The sequence below is a fragment of the Pan paniscus genome, chromosome 10 (genome assembly GCF_029289425.2).
Source record: "Pan paniscus chromosome 10, NHGRI_mPanPan1-v2.0_pri, whole genome shotgun sequence".
Classification (NCBI taxonomy): domain Eukaryota; kingdom Metazoa; phylum Chordata; class Mammalia; order Primates; family Hominidae; genus Pan; species Pan paniscus.
Genome location: NC_073259.2, coordinates 87,650,731 through 87,678,130, shown reverse-complemented (window position 1 = coordinate 87,678,130; position 27,400 = coordinate 87,650,731). Strand labels below are relative to the sequence as shown.

General features: G+C 41.2%; 1 protein-coding gene across 3 annotated transcripts in view; it reads left to right on the top strand.

Annotated features, from left to right (window-relative positions):
* Positions 1 to 27,400, top strand: part of PAWR (pro-apoptotic WT1 regulator) — a 109,305-nt gene that overhangs the window by 65,346 nt on the left and 16,559 nt on the right. For 2 of the 3 annotated variants that reach the window (XM_055095936.2, XM_024931023.4), the window contains exons 2-3: positions 3,872 to 4,003; positions 15,251 to 15,285. In XM_055095936.2, coding sequence (XP_054951911.1) covers positions 3,872 to 4,003; positions 15,251 to 15,285 — 167 coding nt within the window. Of the gene's footprint in view, positions 1 to 3,871; positions 4,004 to 15,250; positions 15,286 to 24,152; positions 24,232 to 27,400 lie in introns of those variants that run through there. The other variant, XM_063593560.1, reaches the window with a different exon arrangement.

The following is a 27,400-nucleotide window of genomic DNA, read 5'->3' as shown; positions in this document are numbered from 1 at the left end:
GTATGAAAACTTGGGAGAACAGGTAATGTCATACTGAAGGAAATGTAAAATGATACAATCCCTATTGAGTGGAATTTGGAAATACCTGCCAAATTGACATATTCATTTACCTTGTGAGCCAGCAATCCTAATACTAAGAATCTATCCAGGAAATCCATTGCATATATACAGAAACTATGTATATAAGCCTTTCTAACACATTTTTCTTAGAGCGTGTAAAAAACCCAAATGTTCATCAATAAAGCTCTGATTAAAATATGGTAGGTACATCTATTTAATAAAATTATTATGCAGCTGAAGAAAGGAATGAGGAGGATCCACTTCTCTTAAGTATAGCAGATACAGGAATTCTCTTATTTCTCATGATTTCCGCCAACTTCTTCCTCCAGATGTATTTATCCCAGTTAGAAAAGATTGCTTAAGAATTTCTAGGATGCTTGTTATCAAAAGAACTGCACTGGTTGCTAGCAGAATTTTGGAGAGAAGTTGTGATTCATCAAGTAATCCTATACTAAAAGCTACCTGGAATGTTAGATACATACTGTATCCACAGGGATACTATGTGTGATGAATAGGTTCCCAGTTCAGTGGATAACAGTGTTGCCATGGGAAAGAGCATTCAGAATTTTAACTTCAGGTATCACAGTTCACCTTCCAGTTCATCTCCAAGATGATTTATCTCATCTTGGTAACTCATTCATTGTTTTATGAAACATTTACCGAGTGTTTTGTTTCTTCCTTTCTTTTTTCTTTTAATATACTGGTAAGGGAGTCTAGTTGAGGGGGCAGGAGGAGGGAAAGTTAGTGTTGTGGGGCTGGGTCTCAGAAAATGAAAACAAAGACAAATAAAATAGCATCCCAGTTCTCTGGGAGTGCATGGCTACCTGCCTCAACTTTTGCTTTCTGTTAATATTAATCTGTGATAATTTAAGAATTCCAACTTTAAGCTAATGATGTTGGAGCCTAGGTGAGGGATTTTTGAGTCCATATGCTGGAGAATAAGTGATGATTGCTTTCACACAGTAGAAGACTAGAGATGAGACCATTCTTTATTCTTTTCCAGATCTCATACTTTTGCTTCTCCTACTGTTCATTAAATGATTGACCTCCCCTCCCCCTTTTAAAGGAACTCCTTGATTTAAAATGCCTTTTATGCTATTTTATTCTTTCTGTTCTAGGACCTCTATCAGGTATTTTTGTTATTGTAGTTTTATACATTTTAACATTAACTAGAGTCTTTGGTCATACCTCTTTTTTAAAAAAGTAATTTTTTTGATATCTTATGTATTTTTTCTTCCAGATGATGCACCACTACTTTCCAGATAAATTTCTTCATGATTTTGATTGGAATTTTAATTTATGTGTTAAGAGACTGTTGACACCTTCAGAATACTAGGTTTTTCTTAAGAGCAGGTTTTAATTTGTATTCTTCAGTAAAGTCGTATAGCTTTTTTCATGCACGTACTGTTTTTTAGTTTTTTAATGGTTGTTACTAAAAATTTTGTAACTGGCTATTGATGTTACTTTGGGAAATTTTTTGCTTATTTACTGAAAAAAAATCTTAAGTAACTCATAATTCTAAAATGTTTTTGTTTTTTACAAAATCATTTTCTCTGATAGTAATTTTGCCTCCTTTCTAATGTTAAAATCGCCTATTCTTCTTACCTAGTTCTATCAACTAGCACTTTCAGAATGATGTTAACAATTATGTTAATAGTGGACATCAATGCCTTGAGTCTGATTTTACTTTAAATTTTGCTGGTATGTTGTCATTAAACAAGATATTGTCTAGTGATTGGAGAAAGTTTTTGAAAGTCCTGAGAGAGATTTTTTTTTTCTAATAAGGACTAATTTCTTAACACTTTGGTGTCCCATACCAGATTTCTTTCAGTGACTCTGTTTCCACCTATGATATATCATTTTTCATAGGATAAAATTGCCTATGTCATTTAACTAGTCACTTCACTAGTCTTTTCACTTTTGGTCTTGTTCCTGTTCTCTGCATTGCTATTTCCAGGTTCTTCCCAAAAAGAATTTTGATCATTCCTTATCCCAAGGAATTGTATAGCATTGTAACATCATTCCAAGCTATGGAGTGAGAAGTCTAAACTTCTTGGGTTATCTATTATTTATGTTCCCTCTATGCCTTTCGAGTCCTCACTTCTGTCAAAAACTGTGATGGCTTTGAGATCATACCCCACTTGCTGGCTAACACGTTAGCTTGTGTATGCTGGCAAAAGATACTAGTCTCCTGGGTTAGAGTCAAGAACAGTTTAGACTCAGCAATAACAGTAGCTACAGTATCATAATTTTCTTGTGCTGTTTCCCCAAGCCCCACTCTTGGCAGGTTGATATGACAAGGGCAAGGTGACACCAAATCTCAATCTGCATGCTCCTTTCATTTGCCCTTTCCATTTCTGTCCTCAGACTTCTCTGTATCATCCTAATGTTGTAAGACTCCATCTCAGCTAGAAACCATCATTCTGAGCAAACTATCGCAAGGACAGAAAACCAATCACCGCATATTCTCACTCATAGGTGGGAATTGAACAATGAGAACACTTGGACACAGGGTGAGGAACATCACACTCCGGGACCTGTCGTGGGGTTGGGGGAGAGGGGAGGGATAGCGTTAGGAGATACACCTAACGTAAATGACGAGTTAACGGGTGCAGCACACCAACATGGCACATGTATACATGTGTAACAAACCTGCACATTGTGCACATGTACCCTACAACTTAAAGTATAATAATAATAAAAAATAAATAAAAAACACTCCATCTCAGACAGATGCTTTCTTCCATGTCCTCCATTGTAGACCTTGTCTTTATCAAGCTTGGTACCCCTTTCAGTATGTTCCTCCTATCTCCAAATATTCCAGTGCACCTTCTTGGTTTGCACAATGGCTTCAGTGTTTTCTTCTCTCTGCACAACTTTTTTTTTTTTGTCCAATTCCTATTGTCTTCACTGCCATACTGTTATACTTTGCTGTGATCAGTTCCTTAGTGTCTCTACAAATAGGTGTGTGGTTTTTTTTGTTTTCGTTTTTGTTTGTTTATTTGTTTTTGTCTGGAGGGGGTGTGGGTTCTCATGCAGAAACCTTTAGGGCAGTGTATTGGTTAGGAATGTATTCAGTTGCAAGGAACGGATAACCCAGCCCGTGATGTGTATAATGGATAGAGATTTGTTTCTATTTTGTTTTTCTTATGTAGAAAGTGTAGAGTTAGATAATTTCTAGTGTTGCTTCTGTTTTTTAGCAACCTTCTCTTGTAAGCTTTTTCAATATGCTGTTACATGTGTAATTCTCTTTTTTTATATATCTGCAATTCCAAATTGTAGCCATTCTTTAAATTACAAGATTTTTATAGTCTTTTCTAACTCTCCAGGTAAAAATACTCTTCCTTTATATGCTCATAGAATATAAAGCTAGAAAGTGGGCCTTTATCACTAAGTTATCTATCTATCTATATATATATATATAATCTTTCCTACTAGATTATAAATTCCATTTCTTTAATGCATCCTTTGTTACCTTCTGCAGAATGCCTTGTTTAAGGTAGACGTAGTTTACTTATTGAATGAATGATAAAGAATGAATAAACCTTTCCTTTAAGAAAACCCTGTCACTGATGTTTGGAGTTTAGGGAAAAGATTTGTTGGCAGTGGTGTGGATATGGAAGTACAAGTTTTAAGCAGATAATTTATAGGAATTAAATGTACATATTGCTGAAAGAAAAATACTTTTATTATGCAAACTAATTTCTGAATGCACAAATATTTCTTTAATACTATCAAAATATATTTTCACATATTATCGAAACAGTCTATTAATAGTAGAAATAAAATGGAAACTCTTTTTTTCTTTCAGTGCTTAGATGAGTACGAAGATGATGAAGCAGGGCAGAAAGAGCGGAAACGAGAAGATGCAATTACACAACAGAACACTATGCAGAATGAAGCTGTAAACTTACTAGATCCAGGCAGTTCCTATCTGCTACAGGTGAGTATTTAAAAATACCAGGAAGTCACTATCTATTTTAATGGCAATTTTTCAATTATGCCTCTTGAGTTGTATGTAGTAACATATCTCCCATTGCCTCCTTTCCTCCTACTTATGCCTTCCTTACCATAAGTGGGTTCTGACATCACATGTTGGGCTCACCGTAAGCATGAACACTCTCTTCACCCTTTTCCGGCTTGTGCATCCTTTGATAGGCTGTTCTGTAGGGCCTCTGTTTGCTCCTGCTGAGACTCGGAGAACTCATGTCGGATTGCTCCTCCATGGGGACTCGTCCTCAACTTGATTAGGTTTTGACAACTCCAGGCCAGACTGCCACTCCATGTGAACATTCACTTCATCCTGCCTGCGCTCTGGCACAGAATACCCCATGCCAGGCTGCCTCTTGGAGGGTAGACATTTTTTACCCTGCTAGAGCTCTATCACCCTTTTCTGAGCCACCCTCCTGTAAAGGTAAACTTCACATTCTACTTGGGACTCTGGCTGCCCCTTTATGAGACTCCCTTTCTGACCTTGCCTCACAAATGAGGCCTTACCTTCCCTGCTTTGTAGAAATCTTCCTCATTCTGCTCAGGCTCTGATTTCTTAGGTCAGGCTGAGTGAGCTGTGCTATGTGAGCAGTCTCCTTGGTTTGCTTGGACTTGAATTCTCTATGCCAAGCAGCTCTTCTTTATGACAGGTTCTGATACCCTGATCTGAGCCACTGTGTTTTCTCACGTTGCTCTGCCCTGCCTAATGGCTTTAGGACTTAATTATTCAGGAAAGGAAGGGGAAGGATGAGTTTTTCCTTTTAAAATATTTGTTAATTTGATAAAGCTCTTATTTTTCATTTTCTTATTTTATCAGTTATATATTAGAGAAATTTTATTCTGCAGTCATCTTCAACAATATATCATACTAAATTATACATGGCAACATAGATATTTTAAGTTAGTCCTGAGGGTCAGTTAGCATGTTATGCCATAATTTTACTGAGGGCTGTGGCTTTGTTGCTAGATTATTTGAATAACATCAGTATTACTTTGCTGTATTCATCTGACTTGTATTTGTCTGATCTTATTTCACCTATGCTGTTATACTTGTTTATACGTTAGAAGTTCTGATCTGCCACTGTACCTGTAAAGACTGTTTTCATGGGGATTTCCTTATTGATCTTTATAAGCTTGAATAAAGCAGAGCGTTTTATTTAAACTTACACAAAACAGTTTGTGCTTTGCCAACATTTTCTCAGCTCTACATAGATCTTTCCCCTTCCCTTTAGTAATAGAAACCATCCCATTGCAAGGAAGATTGTTTCAGAAAGAGTATATTTGAAATCAGTTGTATAACAGACTTAAGGATTTGGGGGAGATCTAATTACGTAGTCTTTGAAACTTTTAAGACCAGTACCAGTCTTAACAGTTGTACTTTTTACAAGCCGTTTCAATGATACTAGTATAGCAGTCCCCCCATATCAAAGGGAGTTATGTTCCAAGACCTCCAATGGATGCCTGAAATCATAGATAGTACTGAACGCTATATATACTATGCACATATTTGTTTTTCCTTCCTTACAATTTCATGGATAGAAGATATGTTCTTATCATAAAGCTTAGCAACTTCAGGATATGATTTTTCTTTCTTTCGTTATTAAGCTGAGAATTTTCACCTTTTCACTTAAAGCAAGCACTTTACAGCTTCTCTTTGGCGTATCAGAATTGCCAGCATCACTACTATTGTACTTTGGGGCAATTATCAAGTAAAAGAAAAGTTAATTGAACACAATCACTGGGATACCACAACAGTCTGATAACCAAGGTGGCTCCCAAGTGACTAATAGGTAGGGAGCATAGACACTGTGGATACATTTTACAAAGGGATGATTCAGGCCCTGGGCGAGATGGAGCAGGACAGCACCAAGTTTCATCATGCTAGTCAGGACAACTCACAACTTAAAGTTTATAAATTATGTCTCGAGTTTTCTTTTTTATTTATTTATTTATTTATTTATTTATTTATTTATTTTTTATTGATCATTCTTGGGTGTTTCTCGCAGAGGGGGATTTGGCAGGGTCATAAGACAATAGTGGAGGGAAGGTCAGCGGATAAACAAGTGAACAAAGGTCTCTGGTTTTCCTAGGCAGAGGTCCCTGCGGCCTTCCGCAGTGTTTGTGTCCCTGGGTACTTGAGATTAGGGAGTGGTGATGACTCTTAAGGAGCATGCTGCCTTCAAGCATCTGTTTAACAAAGCACATCTTGCACCGCCCTTAATCCATTTAACCCTGAGTGGACACAGCACATGTTTCAGAGAGCACAGGGTTGGGGGCAAGGTCACAGATCAACAGGATCCCAAGGCAGAAGAATTCCTCTTAGTACAGAACAAAACGAAAAGTCTGCCATGTATACTTCTTTCTACACAGACACGGCAACCATCCAATCTCTCAATCTTTTCCCCACCTTTCCCCCCTTTCTGTTCCACAAAACCGCCATTGTCATCATGGCCCGTTCTCAATGAGCTGTTGGGTACACCTCCCAGACGGGGTGGTGGCCTGGCAGAGGGGCTCCTCACTTCCCAGTAGGGGCGGCCGGGCAGAGGCGCCCCTCACCTCCCAGACGGGGTGGCTGGCAGGGCGGGGGCTGACCCCCCCCACCTCCCTCCCGGACGGGGCGGCTGGCCGGGTGGGGGGCTGACCCCCCCACCTCCCTCCCGGACGGGGCGGCTGGCCGGGCAGAGGGGCTCCTCACTTCCCAGTAGGGGCGGCCGGGCAGAGGCGCCCCTCACCTCCCGGACGGGGCGGCTGGCCGGGCGGGGGGCTGACCCCCCCACCTCCCTCCCGGACGGGGCGGCTGACCGGGCGGGGGGCTGACCCCCCCACCTCCCTCCCGGACGGGGCGGCTGGCCGGGCAGAGGGGCTCCTCACTTCCCAGTAGGGGCGGCCGGGCAGAGGCGCCCCTCACCTCCCGGACGGGGTGGCTGGCCGGGCGGGGGGCTGACCCCCCCACCTCCCTCCCGGACGGGGCGGCAGGCCGGGCGGGGGGCTGACCCCCCCACCTCCCTCCCGGACGGGGCGACTGGCCGGGCGGGGGGCTGACCCCCCCACCTCCCTCCCGGACAGGGCGGCTGGCCGGGCAGAGGGGCTCCTCACTTCCCAGTAGGGGCGGCCGGGCAGAGGCGCCCCTCACCTCCCGGACGGGGTGGCTGGCCGGGCGGGGGGCTGACCCCCCCAACTCCCTCCCGGACGGGGCGGCAGGCTGGGCAGGGGGCTGACCCCCCCACCTCCCTCCCAGACGGGGCGGCTGGCCGTGCGGGGGGCTGACCCCCCCACCTCCCTCCCGGACGGGGCGGCTGGCCGGGTAGGGGGCTGACCCCCCCACCTCCCTCCCGGATGGGGCGGCTGGCCGGGCAGAGGGGCTCCTCACTTCCCAGTAGGGGCGGCCGGGCAGAGGCGCCCCTCACCTCCCGGACGGGGCGGCTGGCTGGGCGGGGGGCTGACCCCCCCCACCTCCCTCCCAGACGGGGCGGCTGACCGGGCGGGGGGCTGAACCCCCCACCTCCCTCCCGGACGGGGCGGCTGGCCGGGCGGGGGGCTGACCCCCCCACCTCCCTCCCGGACGGGGCGGCTGGCCGGGCGGGGGGCTGACCCCCCACCTCCCTCCCGGACGGGGCGGCTGGCCGGGCAGAGGGGCTCCTCACTTCCCAGTAGGGGCGGCCGGGCAGAGGCGCCCCTCACCTCCCAGATGGGGCGGCTGGCCGGGCGGGGGGCTGACCCCCCCACCTCCCTCCCGGCTGGGGCGGCTGGCCGGGCAGAGGGGCTCCTCACTTCCCAGTAGGGGCAGCCGGGCAGAGGCGCCCCTCACCTCCCGGACGGGGCGGCTGGCCGGGCGGGGGGCTGACCCCCCCCACCTCCCTCCCGGACGGGGCGGCTGGCCGGGCAGAGGGGCTCCTCACTTCCCAGTAGGGGCGGCCGGGCAGAGGCGCCCCTCACCTCCCGGACGGGGTGGCTGGCCGGGCGGGGGGCTGACCCCCCCACCTCCCTCCCAGACGGGGCGGCAGGCCGGGCGGGGGGCTGACCCCCCCACCTCCCTCCCGGACGGGGCGACTGGCCGGGCGGGGGGCTGACCCCCCCACCTCCCTCCCGGACAGGGCGGCTGGCCGGGCAGAGGGGCTCCTCACTTCCCAGTAGGGGCGGCCGGGCAGAGGCGCCCCTCACCTCCCGGACGGGGTGGCTGGCCGGGCGGGGGGCTGACCCCCCAACTCCCTCCCGGACGGGGCGGCAGGCTGGGCAGGGGGCTGACCCCCCCACCTCCCTCCCGGATGGGGCGGCTGGCCGGGCAGAGGGGCTCCTCACTTCCCAGTAGGGGCGGCCGGGCAGAGGCGCCCCTCACCTCCCGGACGGGGCGGCTGGCCGGGCCGGGGGCTGACCCCCCCCACCTCCCTCCCGGACGGGGCGGCTGGCCGGGCGGGGGGCTGACCCCCCACCTCCCTCCCGGACGGGGCGGCTGGCCGGGCAGAGGGGCTCCTCACTTCCCAGTAGGGGCGGCCGGGCAGAGGCGCCCCTCACCTCCCGGACGGGGCGGCTGGCCGGGTTGGGGGCTGACCTCCCCACCTCCCTCCCGGCCGGGGTGGCTGGCTGGGCGGGAGGCTGACCCCCCCCACCTCCCTCCCGGACGGGGTGGCTGCCAGGCGGAGAGGCTCCTCACTTCTCAGACGGGGCAGTTGCCAGGCAGAGGGTCTCCTCACTTCTCAGACGGGGCGGCCGGGCAGAGACGCTCCTCACATCCCAGACGGGGCAGCGGGGCAGAGGCGCTCCCCACATTTCAGACGATGAGCGGCCGGGCAGAGACGCTCCTCACTTCCTAGATGTGATGGCGGCCGGGAAGAGGTGCTCCTCACTTCCTAGATGGGATGGCAGCCGGGCAGAGACGCTCCTCACTTTCCGGACTGGGCAGCCAGGCAGAGGGGCTCCTCACATCCCAGACGATGGGCGGCCAGGCAGAGACGCTCCTCACTTCCCAGACGGGGTGGCGGCCGGGCAGAGGCTGCAATCTCGGCACTTTGGGAGGCCAAGGCAGGCGGCTGGGAGGTGGAGGTTGTAGCGAGCCGAGATCACGCCACTGCACTCCAGCCTGGGCACCATTGAGCACTGAGTGAACGAGACTCCGTCTGCAATCCCGGCACCTCGGGAGGCCGAGGCTGGCGGATCACTCGCGGTCAGGAGCTGGAGACCGGCCCGGCCAACACAGCAAAATCCCGTCTCCACCAAAAAAATATGAAAACCAGTCAGGCGTGGCGGCGCGCACCTGCAATCGCAGGCACTCAGCAGGCTGAGGCAGGAGAATCAGGCAAGGAGGTTGCGGTGAGCCAAGATGGCAGCAGTACAGTCCAGCTTCGGCTCGGCATCAGAGGGAGACCGTGGGGAGAGGGAGGCCGTGGGGAGAGGGAGACAGAGGGAGAGGGAGAGGGAGACGGGAGACGGGAGAGGGGAGAGGGAGAGCCCTCCTGTCCTTCTTCCTCCTCCTCCTCCCTCCTCCTCCGCTTTTTGTTTTTTTTTTTTCTCTAAGTTTCATGAGCATTATTTCAGGAATTTTCTTTGCATATATAAATTTCCTTGGAAACATGCAGAATCATAATATATACTGTTCTTCATTTTATCTTTTTTATCTAAACAGCACATCTTGCAAACTTTTCTATTTCTGCCTTCTTTTTTTAATGACTTCAAAATATTCCATTGAATTAATGCATCTCAGCTGAATCAGTCAATATTAACTGAAGTTTTGCTACTAAAGTGTATGTCTCGAGTTTTCTATTTAATATTTTAATTTATTGATTAAAATACTAAAATTTTATTAATTAAAATTATTAAATAACAAATATTAAAAATTATTAATCTAGCTTTATTAATACCCATGGGTTGACCATGGGTAACTGAAACTGTAGAAAGTGAAAGCTTGGATAAGGGGAAAAGGACTATGTATTTCTTCATTTTTTTTTCCCTATTTAGTATGGAGTAGTAATTATTAAAGTGCCAAATAATTATATAGTTGTTTCTTTGCCTGGAAATTTTTGTGGCTACAGAAATATAGTTAAGACATCTAAGGTGACGTTTATATTTGTGTGGAATTTTGTTCTACCATGTAAGAATGTCAAGCATTTTCCTCGTTAAAATTATCAGGGACTTATTTCAGTGAACATAATGTCCTCTGCCGTCATCCATTTTGTCGCAGTGATCTCACTTATATGTGGAATCCAAAAAAGTCAAACTCATAGAAGTAGAGAGTAGAATGGTGATTACCAGAGGCTAAGGTAGATGGAGAAAGGAGAAACATTGGCCAATGGGTGCAAAGTTACAGTTAGATAGGAGGAATAATTTCTGTTTTATTGCACAGTAAGGTGATTATAGTTCATAATAATGTATATTTCAAAATAGCTAAGAGTATTTTAAATGTTCTCACCAGAAAGAAGGGATAAGGGCCTGGTGCAGTGGCTCATGCCTGTAATCCCAGCACTCTGGGAGGCCGAAGTGGGTGGACCACTTGATGCCAGAAGTTCAAGACCAGCCTGGCCAACATGACAAAACCCCATCTCTTCTAAAAATACAACAATTAGCTGAGCATGGTGGTGTTGACGTGTAATCCCAGCTACTCAGGAGGCTGAGGCACAAAAATTACTTGAACTTTGGAGGCGGATGTTGCAGTCAGCTGAGATCACACCACTGCATTCCAGCCTGGGTGACAGCGAGACTGTATCTCAAAAAAAGAAACAAAAAAAAAAAGAAGTGATGAGTATTTGAGGTAATTCTGTATAGGTTGTTCTTTGCATTGCTATAAAGAGACACCTGAGATTGGATAATTTATAAGAAAAATAGGTTAAATTGTCTCACACTTCTACAGGCTATACAAGCATGGCACCAACATGTGCTCAGCTTCTTATGAGGCCCTCAGGGAGCTACTCATGGAGGAAAGCAAAGTGGAAGCAGGCACATCACATGATAGGAGCAGGAGCGAGAGAGAGAGGGGGCAGGTCCCATACTCTTAACCAGATCTCATTGGTGCTAAACCATTCATGAGAAGTCCACTCCCATGATCCAGTCACCTCCCAACAGGCCCCACCTTCAACACTGGAGATTACATTTCAGCATGAGATTTGGAGGGGACATCCAAAATATATCAGACATACATGCTAATTACTCTAATTTGATCCTTCCATAATATATACATGTATTGAAATAAAAATATCACTTTGTGCCTTATACATATATCTAATCATTATTTGTCAATTAAAAATAAAGCTAAAAAAATTATAAGGGACCCTTTCACTGCACTATATAGGTTGATTTTTTTTTTAACCTAACATTTCTAATTTAAGATATGCCCAGTTTTCTCTTTTTGGCCAGGATATAGAAATCACTTTAAACTCCACCTTTAATTGCCCATTTTTAACATGCATAAGAAGACTCCCACCCCTCCCAGTCTCTAATCATACTGGTATAATCTATCCAGTGTGGGGAACATTTTACTGTTAAAAGTTTTTTTTGTTGTTTTTTGAGACGGAGTCTTGCTCTGCCACCCAGGCTGGAGTGCAGTGGCATGATCTCAGCTCACTGCAACCTCCACCTCCTCTGTTAAAGCAATTCTCCTGTCTCAGCCTCCCAAGTAGCTGGGATTACAGGCACTTGCCTCCAGGCCCGGCTAATCGTTGTATTTTTAGTAGAGACAGGGTTTCACCACGTTGGCCAGGCTGGTCTCTGGACCTTAGGTGATCTTCCTGCGTTGGCCTCCCAAAGTGCTGGGATTACAGGTGTGAGCCACTGCGCCCTGCCAAAAAACAAGAATCACTATAAAATAACATTCAGCTTCAAAATGTATAATCTCTAATAAAAGACCATATTCAAATCCACCAATAAGGAATAAACTCGTGTCGTCTGTGTGCTTCAAAATCTTAACTATTGAAATATTAGCTATATACAAGAAATAAGTATAGCTTAAATTCTGATTATTTGTATGTCTCAGACATGAGCATGGAATGACTGTAATGGCAAACCCGCAATTACTTTTCGTACCAACGTAGTATGTGGGAGTTCTAATTTTATCAACTGTATCAAGCTAGCAGTGTGGAAAATACTGTGTAAAACTTACTGAGTTATGTTTTAAGTGACTGAGTGTTTAAAAAAAAAAAACCCAAACAACTGTAGAGAAATGTAGAAATCTGATATTTTTACATGACTTCTGGTTAGCATACTTAACTCAAAACTTGTCTGATACTGACTTTTAAGTCATTTATAATTGGGTCAAAGTGTGAAATTATTATAATGCCACTGCAATTTAGAGTTGCTGAAAATGCCCTCCATTTTACATTTCTGTTTTTGTTAAAATTCTACTCTACATCTCTATTACTCTAAGTTTTACCATATTACAGAAAAAAGTCTATTTCAAGCCTCAGAAAATAGTGTTTGTTGCCAAGTTATTCATACCATTTCAGTTGATATACCAGTAACCCACAAATTAGTAAATCTAGTAAGGGTTGCTCTCATTTAGCAATTTTGCTGACTTCATTTCAGTAAAAGGCAATCTGGGCAATCAAGCTGATGTGGCATGTTCTGAGATATTTCAAATATAACCAAAATGAGACAGATGTGAGAGAAATGATATGTGATGTTTTAGAACTTTATTTTGGAGATTCTGGCATTTTTTCTCATGCATATGTAGACATCATACGCCTTAGTTTAGTTCATATAGGGTAATATTAGGGAATTTAATAAAAGAAGCTCTTTGTAAAATGTTAATGCAAATACCGTTTGTGAAACTACCAGGGGAAAAACTTTTTTTTTGAGACAGGGTCTTGCTCTGTTGCACAGGCTGGAGTATAGTAGTGTGATCTCAGCTCACTGCAACCTCTGCCTCTTGAGTTCAAGCAGTCCACCCACTTCAGCCTCCCGAGTAGCTGGGACTACAGGCACACGCCACTTCACCCAGCTAATTTTGTATTTTATGTAGAGATAAGAGTTTCACCATGTTGCCTAGGCTGGTTTTGACTTCCAGGGCTCAAGTGATCCACTCCCCTCGGCCTCCCAAAGTGCTGGGATTACAGGTATGAGCCACTGCACCCAGCTGGAAAAACTTCTGTATGAATCATTATCACTCACATTTAATAAAGTATATTTTGAGTGAGTATACATAAGCTTAATATTTCTTTCGACATTAAATAACCATCTAAATAAATAGGGGATCTGTTTTACGTGTTTGGTACAAAAGTGTAGATTCGTGGATATCTGCTTAATGACAAGCAGATAAGAAACTCTTTAAAGTTTGCTTGCCAGGTTTTGTTGTTGTCCTTGCTGTAAGAACAGCTGATGCTCAGGGTTGGTTAAAATGTCTTTGTATCACCTGTCAAGGCATGACTTCCCCAGAACTAAGCCTGTTTATGGGGTCAAGCCCACATACACAGTCGCTCAAGTATCCTGTCACCTGATTATTTCCTGCAACTGGTTACTTCCCAAATGGTACTTTCTTGTAACTGCAGATTACTAAGGAAGTTATTTCCCTAAGTTGTCAATATATATTTATTGCATACTAGGTGAGCTGGGGTTTTGGGGGAGAAAGAAAGGAATTGCTGGTGGAGGGTTCTTATTTGTCAAACACTTACATTTTACTTAGAATATAAGATATATACATGAAAAATTGAGATACAAATTAAACTAAGTGATATAGGCTTCTGTAATGAGAATTTATTGACTTGGAATAATTAAGACAGACTTACTCAAATTCCATGCAGAAAATTCAATTAAGATTTTTCCATATCCCAGTTAGTTTTCTGTTTGTGTTAGCTATCAAATTGAAATTGAAAGCCTGTTTGGAAGGGACTGTGCTAATTTTACTCACTTACGTCATTTTATCTCTACAACAACCCAATAAAATAGGCACTGTTATTCCATTTTAGAGATCAGTAGACACTGATAGAGGTTAAACCCATAGTCTCCTAGCTATGGAGTAGCCTGTCTGGTTGGAAACTTGATCCGATCCCTCCTCTTAATCATATGGTTTGCTGTACTGGTTCCCCACATTGCTAGTCTTTTATCGCATCATGCAGTCAGTATTTACTCTTTTACTCTGGAACTGGTTATCTTATAAAGGTAGCTTATTCTTTTACCTTAACCAGATGAGAACTTCTTTAATTGTAGGATCTCTCTTGGCAACTTAATGATTAATTAGGAAAAAAGTTATCAATTTTTAAAGACGTCATTTGATTTTGACCTGTTTTATTAAAGTGAAACTGCAGAAGTATTTGGAGAACCTAGACTGTCAAAAGATTGAACAGAGACATGACTGCCTAGTTATTTGCAAGGTAACAATTTTTCTACCCCAATGGTTAATGTTAACTTTTAGCAACCTTTTTTTTTTTTTTAGTAGCTTAGAATCAGCACAATATTAAAATGTACTTTTTCACTTTTCATTTTTAGCTGTATATGTAGTCTTTAAAAATAGGAACTAATTACTGTATGCACACGGTAAGTTGTAAGTTTTAGAAAAGTTGATGGCATAAAAAAGACAAAGGGAGATATATAAAGACTAAAGACTATAAGGCCGGGCGCAGTGGCTCACACCTGTAATCCCAGCACTTGGGGAGGCTGAGGTGGACGGATCACCCGAGGTCAGGAGTTCGAGACCAATCTGACCAACATGGAGAAACCCCGTCTCTACTAAAAATACAAAATTAGCCAGGCGTGGTGGCACATGCCTGTAATCCCAGCTACTTGGGAGGCTGAGGCAGGAGAATCACTTGAACCCGGGAGGCGGAGGTTGCGGTGAGCCCAGATGACACCATTGCACTGTAGCCTGGGCAACAAGAGTGAAACTCCTTCTCAAAAACAAAACAAAACAAAACAAAACAAACAAACAAACAAACAAAAAAATATATATATATAAAAATAATGGTGGTACTTTTTAATGCCCCTTGACTTTCAAGAGGATTTAAGCTGAGTGGATGATGAGTGATGCCCCCGGCCTTGTCCATTTTCTGAGTTTTTAAAATACTTCTTTATTAAAAACATAATTTTAAAAAAGTGATTGATTTGGACTGAAAAATCAGATGTAGACTCCCGTTTTGTTTGACCAGCAGTGTGAATTTTTTAAAACAGTGATTGCTTCAAGTTGGTCTTTTTAAAATTAGGTATTCTCTATCAACTATTTTATATAATAAGTAATTGTGTACATACATACTCAAACTGATACATAATTATTTTTACTTTGCAGGAGCCACCTAGAACAGTTTCAGGCAGATATAAAAGGTAAGAATCCTTATGACTTAAACATATTGTAGACATGAATGTAATGTCTGTCTGACATTGACTTAACTAGAACTATTTAAAGCAGCTTTTTGAAAAGTAAGAAACCTTTCTACTGTGCTCTTAAAAATAAATTATATTGTAAGCAGGAGTATCATGTCTGCCTGACCATGGCTTATTCTGACATGCCGAAGTCTTTGAAAACTCACCGTGAATTTGCATGGGTCTGATGAACTTTGCAAAATAAATGCCTTGAATTGCTATTTCTCATGTATTTAAACATTGAAAATATAAGTAGACCCATCTGTATTAGTTAGCTCAGAGTGCCATAACAAAATACTATAGACTGGTGACTTAACAGAAATTAATTTTCTCACATTTCTGGAGGCTGCATGTCCACCATTGTCAGGTTCTGGTGAGGACTCTCTTCCTGCCTTATAGGTAGCCACTTTCTCACTGTGTCCTCACATGGCAGAGAGAAAGAGGGAGGAAGAGGGAAAGTAAGCTTTCTGAGGTCCCTTCTTTATAAAGGAACTAATCGCATCATGAGGGTCTCATCCTTGTGACCTCATTTAAACCCAATTATCTCCCAAGGGCTCCATCTCATTAAGGGTTATGGCTTCAACATATGAATTTTGGGAGGACACAGATCAGTCCATTGCACCACCTGTACACAATGAGTAACACTTCTAACCAGAGAATGTGTTTGTGCATGTATATGTATAGGAAGAAAGTCAGAATTGGGTACAAGAAGTTTTTCAGTGGAGGTGTCTAGGATATTCACTTCCTTCTTCCCTGTTGAGGCCATAAAGGTTGCAGAAGCATGTGGTCATACTTGCGCTAATAATCCTAGAATGATAAATATTATTGAGTACTTACTGTGTCCAAATTGCTTTACATAGAGTTCTTTCAATTCTCATGATTATCTTATAAGGCAGGAATAATATTTATTTCCATTTTATAGATGAGAGACGTGAGGTTAAATAAGTAGAATAATTTTTCTGGGGTTATAAACCTAGTCAACAGTAAATTCTGGATTTGAACTCTGGCAGCCTGACTCTGGAGCCCACATTTTTATTAACTATGTAAGACCATCTGCCTAGATTTATACATGTAAAACACTTACTTTCATCTGTATGTTGGAGTTTAAAATATTTCAGCTGTTTCATCTAAAATAAAACATTCATTAACCAATATTATATAAAAATAAAATTTAATTTTTGTCATGGGCTGCAGTATTTATTAGCAATAGAAAGAGATGAGAAGGCCAAGATAATCAGAAGAGTAATTAAGTCTGAAGTAGTTTCTGGCACATGAGAAAACACTCAATGCATTTACTACTGTTACTGCTTTTATTTTCATTTCTGGGTAATTTTGATGTAGGTATAATGAAACCTGCTTTCGTTTGCCATTAATAGTTTAAACTGGAAAAAATCCTTTTTCTCTTTCCGGAAATAATTATGAAATAGCCTTGATGTGGCCTGTTCCCATACCACATTCTCAAACCAAAAAATTTTTAGCATTAGTTTTTGGTTTGGAGACTAAAGATAAACTGTGGCAACTTATCAAGTTTGTTGTATTGATCTTATACATTTAGTTCTTATCAAGTAATAGTCTTAAAGTACGAATGACACTTTTCAAATTTGTGTTCTTTAATTAGAATCAAGAGGGGAATAATTTTATAAATCCTATCAAAAGCTTTATTTACATGTCATTGTGTTAAATCAGAAGGCAAATTTATTCTCTGTGAATTTTTGTGAAACTTTTGAGACCATTACTTGTGATATGTCCATGTGTTTGTACTTTTCTTACTTGTATTCTCATAGCCTAGAGCATGTGGTTTACTTTTCAGCTTTCAAAGATTTGCCCCTGTTTAATACTGTTATAAATATCTTAAAGTTTCCCATCATTTTTTATTGGTTTGGAGCTCCATTTTAATGCCATCTAAAAAGAGAAAAAAAGACAAAAACTTAAAAAGCCACAAAACCTAGGATCTGTATATGAAATTATCTCTTATCTAGTAGAAATGTGTTGTACTTTATATCAACAGTTTGTTATTTTCATTAATCTGTCAGCAATTTATAGCAATGACTAGAGAATAGATGTTTCTTAGTGAAGGTGTCTGCTGACTAATGGGAATGAAGAAAAGGGAGAATAGAGTAAAAGATAGAAATTTGGCATCACATGTAAGAAAATATTTTCAGTAAACCTAATAACTTATTTTTTATATATATATAACTGAAAATAGAAAATATTTTCAGTAAACCAAATAACTTCCAAGAAATTATATATATTCTATATAAATTATATATTATATATAAATATATAAAATATGTACTGTATAAGATTTATATATAAATATAAGATTTATATATGAATATCTATAAGATTTATATATGAATATCTATAAGATTTATATAAATATATATAAATTTTATATAGCTAGAAATAACTCTTAAAGTCATTAGGAGGTTCAAACACCCAGAAGATTCGTTTGAATGTATGCTCTTATAAATTATGAATTAAATACTTAATTTTTCTCACAAATAAGAATGTACATTTTTAGCCTTGAGTCTGTTACGTGCTCAGTCTAATTATGCTGTATTTTAAAACTTGAATTGACTTTTGTGGAATGTGTCTTACATATTCCCGGTTTTCCTTATAAAAATGTGTTTAACTGTAGGGAACTATTTGGAGGTGAGGGTTATGTAATTTCTGAAACTCAAGATTTAGTAAAGATGGATCAGTGTTACCAATTTGTGGGTTTTTTGTTTTTTCAATGTGTAATTTTCTTTTTCGTTTTTTTTTTTTTTTTAATTTTTGGTAGAGACAGAATCTCTCTATGTTGCCCAGGGTGATCTCAAACTCAAGTGATCCTCCCAACTCTGCCTCCCAAAGTACTGAGATTAGAGGCATGAGCCACTGTGCCTGGCCTCAATGTGTAATTTTACTCCTCACCTAATGTAACATGAGTATCTTCACCTTTTAAGTTCTCTAAATAATGGCTAGTATCAACTGAGTGATTTCTGCCTTTTAAACGAAGTGTAGCATAAATATACCAGAAATCCTCACTGTCACTGCTTTGGTAACCCATAATTTCTGTCTACTTTATTTGGATAAAACATGACTATGATTCTTTTTCTTCAGGGTCAGAATTTTCTTGCAAAGTCAATTCTGCTATAATGCTTGCTTTTGAAATGCAAATTGGTCCTAATTGGTACATTAGGGAACAGTTTGACCCTAACTCAAATTTTACCTTTGCTTATATACAGTTTTGTTCACCAGAAATGCTAGGTAAATGCTGAAAACCTTACCCAGCTCAACCAAGCTGCATAGGAATACACAGAAGGTTCTCAGGCATTCCTGACAAACATCTACCAGGTACCTCAGTATGAGCTACAGCTTTGCTTCTGAAGCAGAAAAGTTTCCCTGGCCCCTTTGCAGGCAGGAACTGGAGTGCACAGGTGCTGGACCTAGCCGGGCACTTTGGTGTGGCAGGGGCAAATTCCACTCACTCGAACCCACTGCATTCTACCCCTCATGGGAGGGGGAGCACAGGTGAGCAGGTGCAAGAGCCAGGGTGAGCGCTTTTGGACCCTGGCAGGAATGAATTCTGTACTGTCCCCATGGCAGTATCTAGGGGGATGCCCACCCCTGAAGTCCCAGAAGAAGTGTTATAGTTAGTGCTCTTTTAGCTTTGCCATCCATGGACGGCTTAAGTGTTAAACAGTTCAGTGGGTCCTCTGCCTTTTCTTGTGAGGCAGTTGCTCTCTGCTAGTGAGAGCAGAGGGTCAGTATGACAGCCTTTAGCGTTTGCACCCATTCAGTGTCCAGGAAAAATCAGGTCACATGAACGAATTGAAGGGTGGTGAATATGGAGGATTATATTGCCAATGAAAGGGGAGCTGGAAAGGGGATAGAGTGGGAAGATAATCTTTCCCTGGTGCAGCATTGTCAAGCCATTACTCTGAAGTCAAACTGCTTCTCTTCTTCTCTTCCTCTCCTGTCTGTGGTGGCAGAGCCTGAGGTTTTTATGGGCACAGGATGGGGAGCAGGACGGGCCATGGGTGGTTTTGGAAAAGGCAACATTCAAGCAGGAAAACAGGGATGCATGTTCTCACTTTGGGCCACAGTTCAAGGATTGAGGGTGGGACCCTCACCAGGACCACCCTCTTCTGCCCAGAATTTTCCTGCCTCCTGTCCCTTTCACTTCCATATGTGATGTTACAACTTCCAGTCTAATTTCAGATATCTTCTTTCTCATATTTCGTATTAACCCACAAGCTGCAACCCTTCTGCTGCCAACCAGCTTCTATAAGGAAACCTCACTACTTTTTCAAGATAAAATGCTGTATTTATTTATTTCTTAGCTGTTGTAACCTGTAAAACTGTACTACCACTTTATATTAGACTACTATATTTTATAATGTGTCACAGATGAAGTTTTAGAACATTGTCCTCCAACCCCATTTTCTGTATAATTGCCCCCCTCCTTTTGTTTTTTTGAGGTGGAGTCTCACTCTTGTCACCCAGGCTGGAGTGCAGTAGCATGATCTTGGCTCATTGCATCCTTTACCTCCTGGGCTGAAGCAACCTTTACCTCCTGAGCTCAAGTGATTCTCCTGCCACAGCCTCCCAAGTAGCTGGGATTAAAGGCATCTGCCACCATGCCCAGCTAACTTTTGTATTTTTAGTAGAGATGGGGTTTTGCCATGTTGGCCAGACTGGTCTCAAACTCCTGATCTCAAGTAGTTCACCCACCTCAGCCTCCCAAAGTGCTGGGATTACAGTCATGAGCCACCATGCCTGGCCCACCATGTTTTTATTGAGTGATTTTTGCATAACACAGTGATTTTAGAAACACTTAATATTGTATTATAGCAGAACTAACTCTGGGTAGATGGTTCAGTAAACTAAATCTTTGCCATTGTTTAAATGATAAGACTTCTACATAACATAAATGCATTTAATTTGAGACACTGTGAAATACTTTAAGCCAGGGGTCCCCACCCCTCGGGGTGTGGACTGCTACCTGTCTGTGGCCTGTTAGGAGCCAGTCCACACAGCAGGAGGTGAGCAGTCGGTGAGCATTACTGCCTAAGCTTTGCCTCCTGCAAGATCAGCAATGGCATTAGATTCTCATAGGAGCGTGCGAACCCTATTGTGAACTGTTCATGCGAGGGACCTAGGTTACATGCTCCTTTATGAGAATCTAATGCCTGATGATCTGCAGTGGAACAGTTTCATCCTGAAACCATCCTCCCTGCCATCCCCCTGGTCCTTGGAAAAATTGTCTTCTATGAAACTGTTCCCTGTTGCCAAAAAGGTTGGGGATGGCCAGTTAAGAACTTTAGTTCTCAACCTCATTCTCAAGCTCTTTCATAAGAAACCGACTAGAACCGGTTCAAGTTTAGAGATGAATAATTTATTTAGAAACATAGTTTTCATTCAAGATTTAAGATGTTGCAACACAACAATGTTAACTTTTTTTCCTAGATGGAACTTTATGATTTTTTTTTTTTTTGAGTCTGAGTTTTGCTCTTGTCGCCCAGGCTGGAGTGCATTGGCACAATCTTGGCTCACTGCAACCTCCGCCTCCCAGGTTCAAGTGATTCTCCTGCCTCAGGCTCCTGAGTAGCTGGGATTACAGGCATGCGCCACCATGCCCGGTTAATTTTGTATTTTTAGTAGAGACGGGGTTTCACCATGATCATTGTTTTAACCAGTAGTTCTTGTTTTGAGAACCACCAAGTAGACACAAACTTCCTTGGTTTGTTGGTCAAGGGTCAAAACCAGAAAAATCAGCTAGATTATTATTATTATTATTTTTTTTTTTTTTTTTTTTTTTTTTTTTTTGGAGACAAGGTCTCATTCCGATGCCCAGGCTGGAGTGCAGTAGTGTAATCATGGCTCACTGCAGCCCTCAATTCCCTGGCTTAGGTGATCCTCCAGCTTTGGCCTCCCAAGTGGCTGTAACTACAGGCATGTGCCACCACACCCAGCTAATTTTTAAATTTTTTGTAGAGACAGGGTTTTTCTGTGTTGCCCAGGCTGATCCTGAACTCCTAGGCTAAAGAGATCTGCCTGTCTTGGCCTCCCAAAGTGCTGGAATTACAGGTGTGAGCCATTGTACCTGGCCAGAAATCAGCCAGATTCTTTAATGGTGGGAAATCCAAACTAAAGACGACCAAATATATCTCTCAGTAGTTAAAGAAAGAGAGTCTTCTTGGGCTATATATGACCCTTTCTAAAGAAATCTGTTCCTTTCAAGATCTATTCTTTCTTTCTTTTTTTTTAAAGACAGAGTCTCACTGTGTCACCCAGGCTAGAGATGGGGTTTCACTGTGTTGGCCAGGCTGGTCTCAAACTCTTGACCTCAAGTGATCCATCTGCCTCAGCCTCCCAAGGTGCTGGGATTACAGGCGTGAGCCACCATGCCTGGCAAGATCTATTATTTCTATATTAGGATATGTTCTATATTTTACCCAATGCTGTCAGGCATGCAATAGCAGTGACCTTTCTAGTTAATAGATTTGAAAACAGTACATGAAAGTCATAAAATGATTATTTAAAATAAATTGGGATTCTTGTACATTTTGTGGACTGGTGAATTTCTGAACTTTTCTAGGTCATAAATATTATTAATATTTATATAATATTAGTGTGTACCAGGTACTATTCAAAGTACTTTCCATTTAGTTAATTCCTTGATAGTCCTAGGGAGATGCTTTTATTATTCTTATTTTACAAATGAGTAAACTGAGGCACAGTGAAGTTTAATGACTTGTATGATTAAACAGGTAATAATTTGCAGATTGTGTCAGCATATGTTGCATTACCTCATGGTAGTAATGTTAATTTGCCTAGCATGGGTAGGAAATAGATACAGTGTGGTAGTTTGATTAGCTTATTTAAACTCCAGGTGACCGGATGGTACCAGTAACTAGATTTTTTTCGAACATAGGGTTTTATTTTATTTTTTCCCGAAAAGTAACTTCTAGATATATGGCTCTAGATTTCACAAATCCACTCAGATCTTTACTTTGTTTTAGCTGTAGTACAATGTCAGAAAATAACTTGTTCTGAATTATGAAGTCTAACAACATCTAGAGTTTCTTCATTATAATGAAAGATAAACCATGTCATAGTATTTGGTGTCATTTTAAGTGCATTTTGTGCATTTATTTGGAAATTAACCACTAAACTGATCTTACTGTTCCCTGTTATTAAGATGTAATTCAAATGCCATAAAAATTCACTCTTTTAAGGTGTACAGTTCAGCATTTTTAGGGCATTCACAGTGTTTACAACCATCACTGCTGTCTAGTTCCAAAATTGTTCTACCCTGAAGGAAACTTCATACCCTTCATATCCATTCTTCCTCTGCCCCTAGGTCCCCCAGCAACCAGTAATATGTTTTCTGTCCTTATAGATTTGTCTATGTTGGATATTTCAGATAAATGGAATCATATAGTATATGGCTTTCTTGGGTTTTTTTGTTTGTTTGTTTGTTTTTAGGCAGAGTCTCACTCTGTTGCCCAGGCTAGTGTGCAGTGGTGCGATCTCGGCTCACTGCAACCCCCGCGTTGTGGGTTCAAGTGATTCTTGTCCCTCAGCCTCCCAAGCAGCTGGGACTACAGGTGTGCACCACCCCACCCAGCCAATTTTTGTATTTTTAGTAGAGATAGGGTTTCACCATGTTGGCCAGGCTGATCTTGAAATCCTGGCCTCAAGTGATCTGCCTGCCTTGGCCTCTCAAAGTGCTGGGATTATAGGCGTGAGCCACTGCACCTGGCCAAGTATGTGGCTTTTTGTGTCTCGTCATTTGCTAAGCATAATTTTTTCAAGATGATTCCATATTGAAGTTTGCAGGATATACTATATTATGTTTTACCATTTGGATTAACATAATGTTAGATTCTTTACACTTTTTGCCTATATGAAATATTATACATATAATAGGCAATATGCTGTGAACATTCATGTACAAGTTTTTGTGTGACCCCTATTCTTACCTCACAGAAATTTTTCATATTGCTTAGTTGAAGGCTTTTTTTTTTTTTAAAAGAATGTATCTGTATATACACACATTATATGTCAAATATTGAATAGTTCAAAGGTGCAGGGTACTATGCCTGGCTGTTTAGGACACCCATGTTAAGATGATAATGAGGAATGTATAATTTTAGCTGTTTCTACTGTATATAATAAACTATATTTGGAGAGTGTTTTCTGGACTTGTCTAGCTCTCAGGTGGTGAAATTTGAGCAGCCAGATATATTTGATCTCTTTAGGATAATTCACTATATTTAATATACCAGAAATGAATATGTATGATATTCCCTAACTGCAACAACTTAAATTTTTAACGAGATAGATTAAAAACTATAATATATTGCTATAAACAGTTATAATGCAGCCATTAAAATGATGCTATAGAAAAATAATTACATAAGAAAATTATTACCTGTTTATGTAAAATGGAGGAGAGAACATATTACAAAAAAGTATGATACAAAAAGTATAATATATATAAAGTATTATCTGAGAACTATTCATGTGATAAACTGCTAAAATTCTGTGTAAAAGAAGATAATGTTTATTTTTCTGGGAGGAGATATATATTTTTCATAAGATTTTTAAAAGGAATCTGATCCAGAAGGCTAAACATTTACTAATATGTTATAAAATGTTAATGGACATTATCTCTGGGTTAGTGGAATTACTGATGACACTCATTTGTATTTTCTGTTTTCTATAATAAATATGTATCAATTTTAATAAAGAGTTATGAGAGTTTAGTATAATGGGAGTTGATTTTGATTTTTAGTTGTTGGTGTATGTGCTTATGTGTATGTTTGTATTTAAAGGAAGAGAGATAAACCCTACACAGAGCAAGGAGCTGTTATGAGGAGTGGGAGTGTTGGAGGGTGAAGAGAATGGGGCAGTGAAAGATACTAAAAGGATGGAAGCCAGTTAAGTAGTTGTTGGTTATTTGGGAATTTCAGAATATATCCTGTACTTTTGAATATTTGATACTTATTCTAAAAGTAGGATTTACCCTTGAGTCTTGTATTTCTTCTCATTGCTAAGCTTTATAATGTCTATTTTAGTGGAAAATTCCTCTAGCTATAATCTCTTAATGCTGCCAATCTCATTCTCATGATAGTTTTAGAATAATAGTGTAATTTTCCCCAAAACAACACCCCCTGGTGTTTCTACATAAGATGCGAAAATTCCCAGAGGGGGAAAACTTCCAGTAAGGGGTGGCATTTATCTTTGATGATACTGTTTCTTTTCCCTTTTCTGAGCATTATAGTTCATGTCTTTGTAGCTAAGAGTGGAGGGAGGATTCTTTTTGTATCGTATTAGAGATTTACGTTAACATTCCTAAGTAAAATGTTAAAAACTTTTTGGAGTTAATGAACAATCTTTTATTCTGAGTATTTTGCACTGTGCATATCTGGCTTTCAAAATAGGTTAAATGGCTAAATTTGGCAATAAGATCAAGTAACACAATTCTTCACAATTATGACAGTATTCCCTAAAACATAATACATATTGGGAATGAAGCACTGATTTTGTTTTTCACTGTTCCTCGCATTTGCATAATGAAGGCCGGGTGTGGTGGCTCATGCCTGTAATCCCAGCACTTTGGGAAGGCCAAGGTGGGCGGATCACCTGAGGTCAGGAGTTTGAGACCAGCCTGGTCAACATGGGGAAACCCCATCTCTACTAAAAATACAAAAATTAGCCGGGCGTGGTGGCGGGCACCTGTAATCCCAGCTACTTGGGAGGCGGAGGTAGGAGAATCACTTGACTGCAGGCTGAGGTTGCAGTGAGCCAAAATAGTGGCATTGCACTCCAGCCTGGGCAACAGGAGCGAAACTCTGTCTCCAAAAAAAAAAAAAAAATTGCATAATGATGCCGTTTATGTATTGACAAGTCTAAGATGGAAGGTTTTAAAAATTGTTAATAAGTTAAACTTTTTTGAAATATTGTTTTAAACATGTTCATCAAGCAAATACACGATTACTAACAGACATCCATATTTCTGGATGGTTTGTTTGTAGCTGTCAGCATTATAGTTTCTACCTAAAAAGTCATGGATGGATGCAGAAAGTTGGACTTCTTTTTTTTGTGAAAAATGGGTCCTTTAAAATGCTTCTAATGGTCTTCTATAATATGGTATGGCTTTAGTGATACCTCCTCTGTTGATTTTCTTTTTAGCACTTTGCTGGTATTTCCCAGTCTTATTTGTAGTTCTTTCTTTCCTGTTTCTCTTCTTCGTGTATTGGTATTACTCGATTTTTTTTGTTTTTGTTTCTTTTTACAGGGTTTCACCATGTCACCCAGGCTGAGTGCAGTGGTGTAATTGCTCACTGCAGCCTCAACCTCTTGGGCTCAAGCAATCCTCCTACCACAGCCTCCCAAGTCCCAAGTGCTTGGGACTCCAGGAACATGCCACCATGCCTGACTAATTTTTTATTTTTTTAATTTTATAGAGACAGAGTCTCATTATGTTGTCCAGACTGGTCTTGAACTCCTGGACCTAAGCAGTCCTCCTGCCTTGGCCCCCCAAAGTGCTGAGATTACAGTTGAGAGCCACTGTGCTCAGCCTACTCAGCTGTTAATCTTAGACTTTATTCTCTTTTCGTTTTGTGTATTTGTGGTAGAAATTTCATTCACTCCGATGACTTCACTTATTATCTATACATAATGCTGATGACTCCAGATCCAGAAGCCAGGAGTTTGAGACCAGCCTGGTCAACATAGTGACACGTCTCTACAAAAAAAAAAAAAAAAAATTAGCCAGGTATGGTGGCATATGCCTGTAGCTCCATACCTGTATAATCAACAGCTATTAAATATCTGCTAAGCAAACTAAACTAAGCATTTTCAAAAGTAAACTTGTGAAACCTGATGGATTTCAGTAGTTGACATCAGCATCTACTTTTGCTGAAGTCAGTAGCCTGGACATTATTTATGACACTTATTTTTTTTCCCATCTTGCCCTTATCCATTCATTCACCAAGCCTTGTTGAGTTTATCTTCTGAGTATCTCATTGCCATCACACCAATCTAGGACACCATCATCTCTTACATAGGTGATTACAATAGCCTCCACACTGGCCTCCCTGTCTCCGTTTAGCTCATCTCCCAATATATTTTATAAAAATGATACTGTTACTTTCTCTGCTTTAATGGCTTACCATTACCTTTAAATGGAGTCTGAATCAGTGGTCTCCAAAGGGGGGTGATATACAAGATAATCTGCTAGGGTGCAGGAGGAAAATATTGGAACTTTTATTCATATTTACCTTTTTATTTGAAAAACACTAAGGCATTAATATTTAAAAGCTACTACTGTGTAATAGTTATTTAGTCATTCCTTCTTTGCTTATGTCAGATGGTCATTTGGTACTAAAGGTGTCCTGAGGGAAGCATGCTTTGTTCACTTTCTGCATATTGCACAATACTATAATTTGAATGTCCATCTATGTGGATTTATGAGTTATCTAGTTTAACTATTACAAAATATGTAAGTCTGGGATTAGGGAATTTGTGGAGAAAATCAAGTGTTTAACTGCAAATAAGATCACATTGTTGTTCAGCTGGTAAGATATACAAAATCAAATCTGTTCTCATGAATTAAGAAAAGTTACGCTGATTTTGAGGTTTTAAGTGAAACTTTTTAAAAAAATTCTCATTTTTTTGTAAGGCATCCCTTTCTGCTTTGATAGCCATTAAAAATCAAATATTCAAACTGATGTTAGAACTAGATCTTTGAATCTCTGTATCACATGGTGTTAAGATCTTCAGAAATAATGAAGCATATTCAATATTTTATTTAAAATATTTGTGAGAACAAACTTTTGTACCATAAATAAAACAAATTTTAGTCTTTTTCTTATGCTCTATTTTTGGGATACAGACGATTATTTTATATAGTCATATTGTAAATCCTATAAAAATGGTAGATAAGTAAACATAGATACCAACATGGGTATGTAATTATGAATAATATTTGGAGATCTTTAGTTTAAATTCTTCCATAAAATAGCTTTCAGGGCCAGGCGTGGTAGCTCAGACTTCTACTCCCAAGCACTTTGGGTGG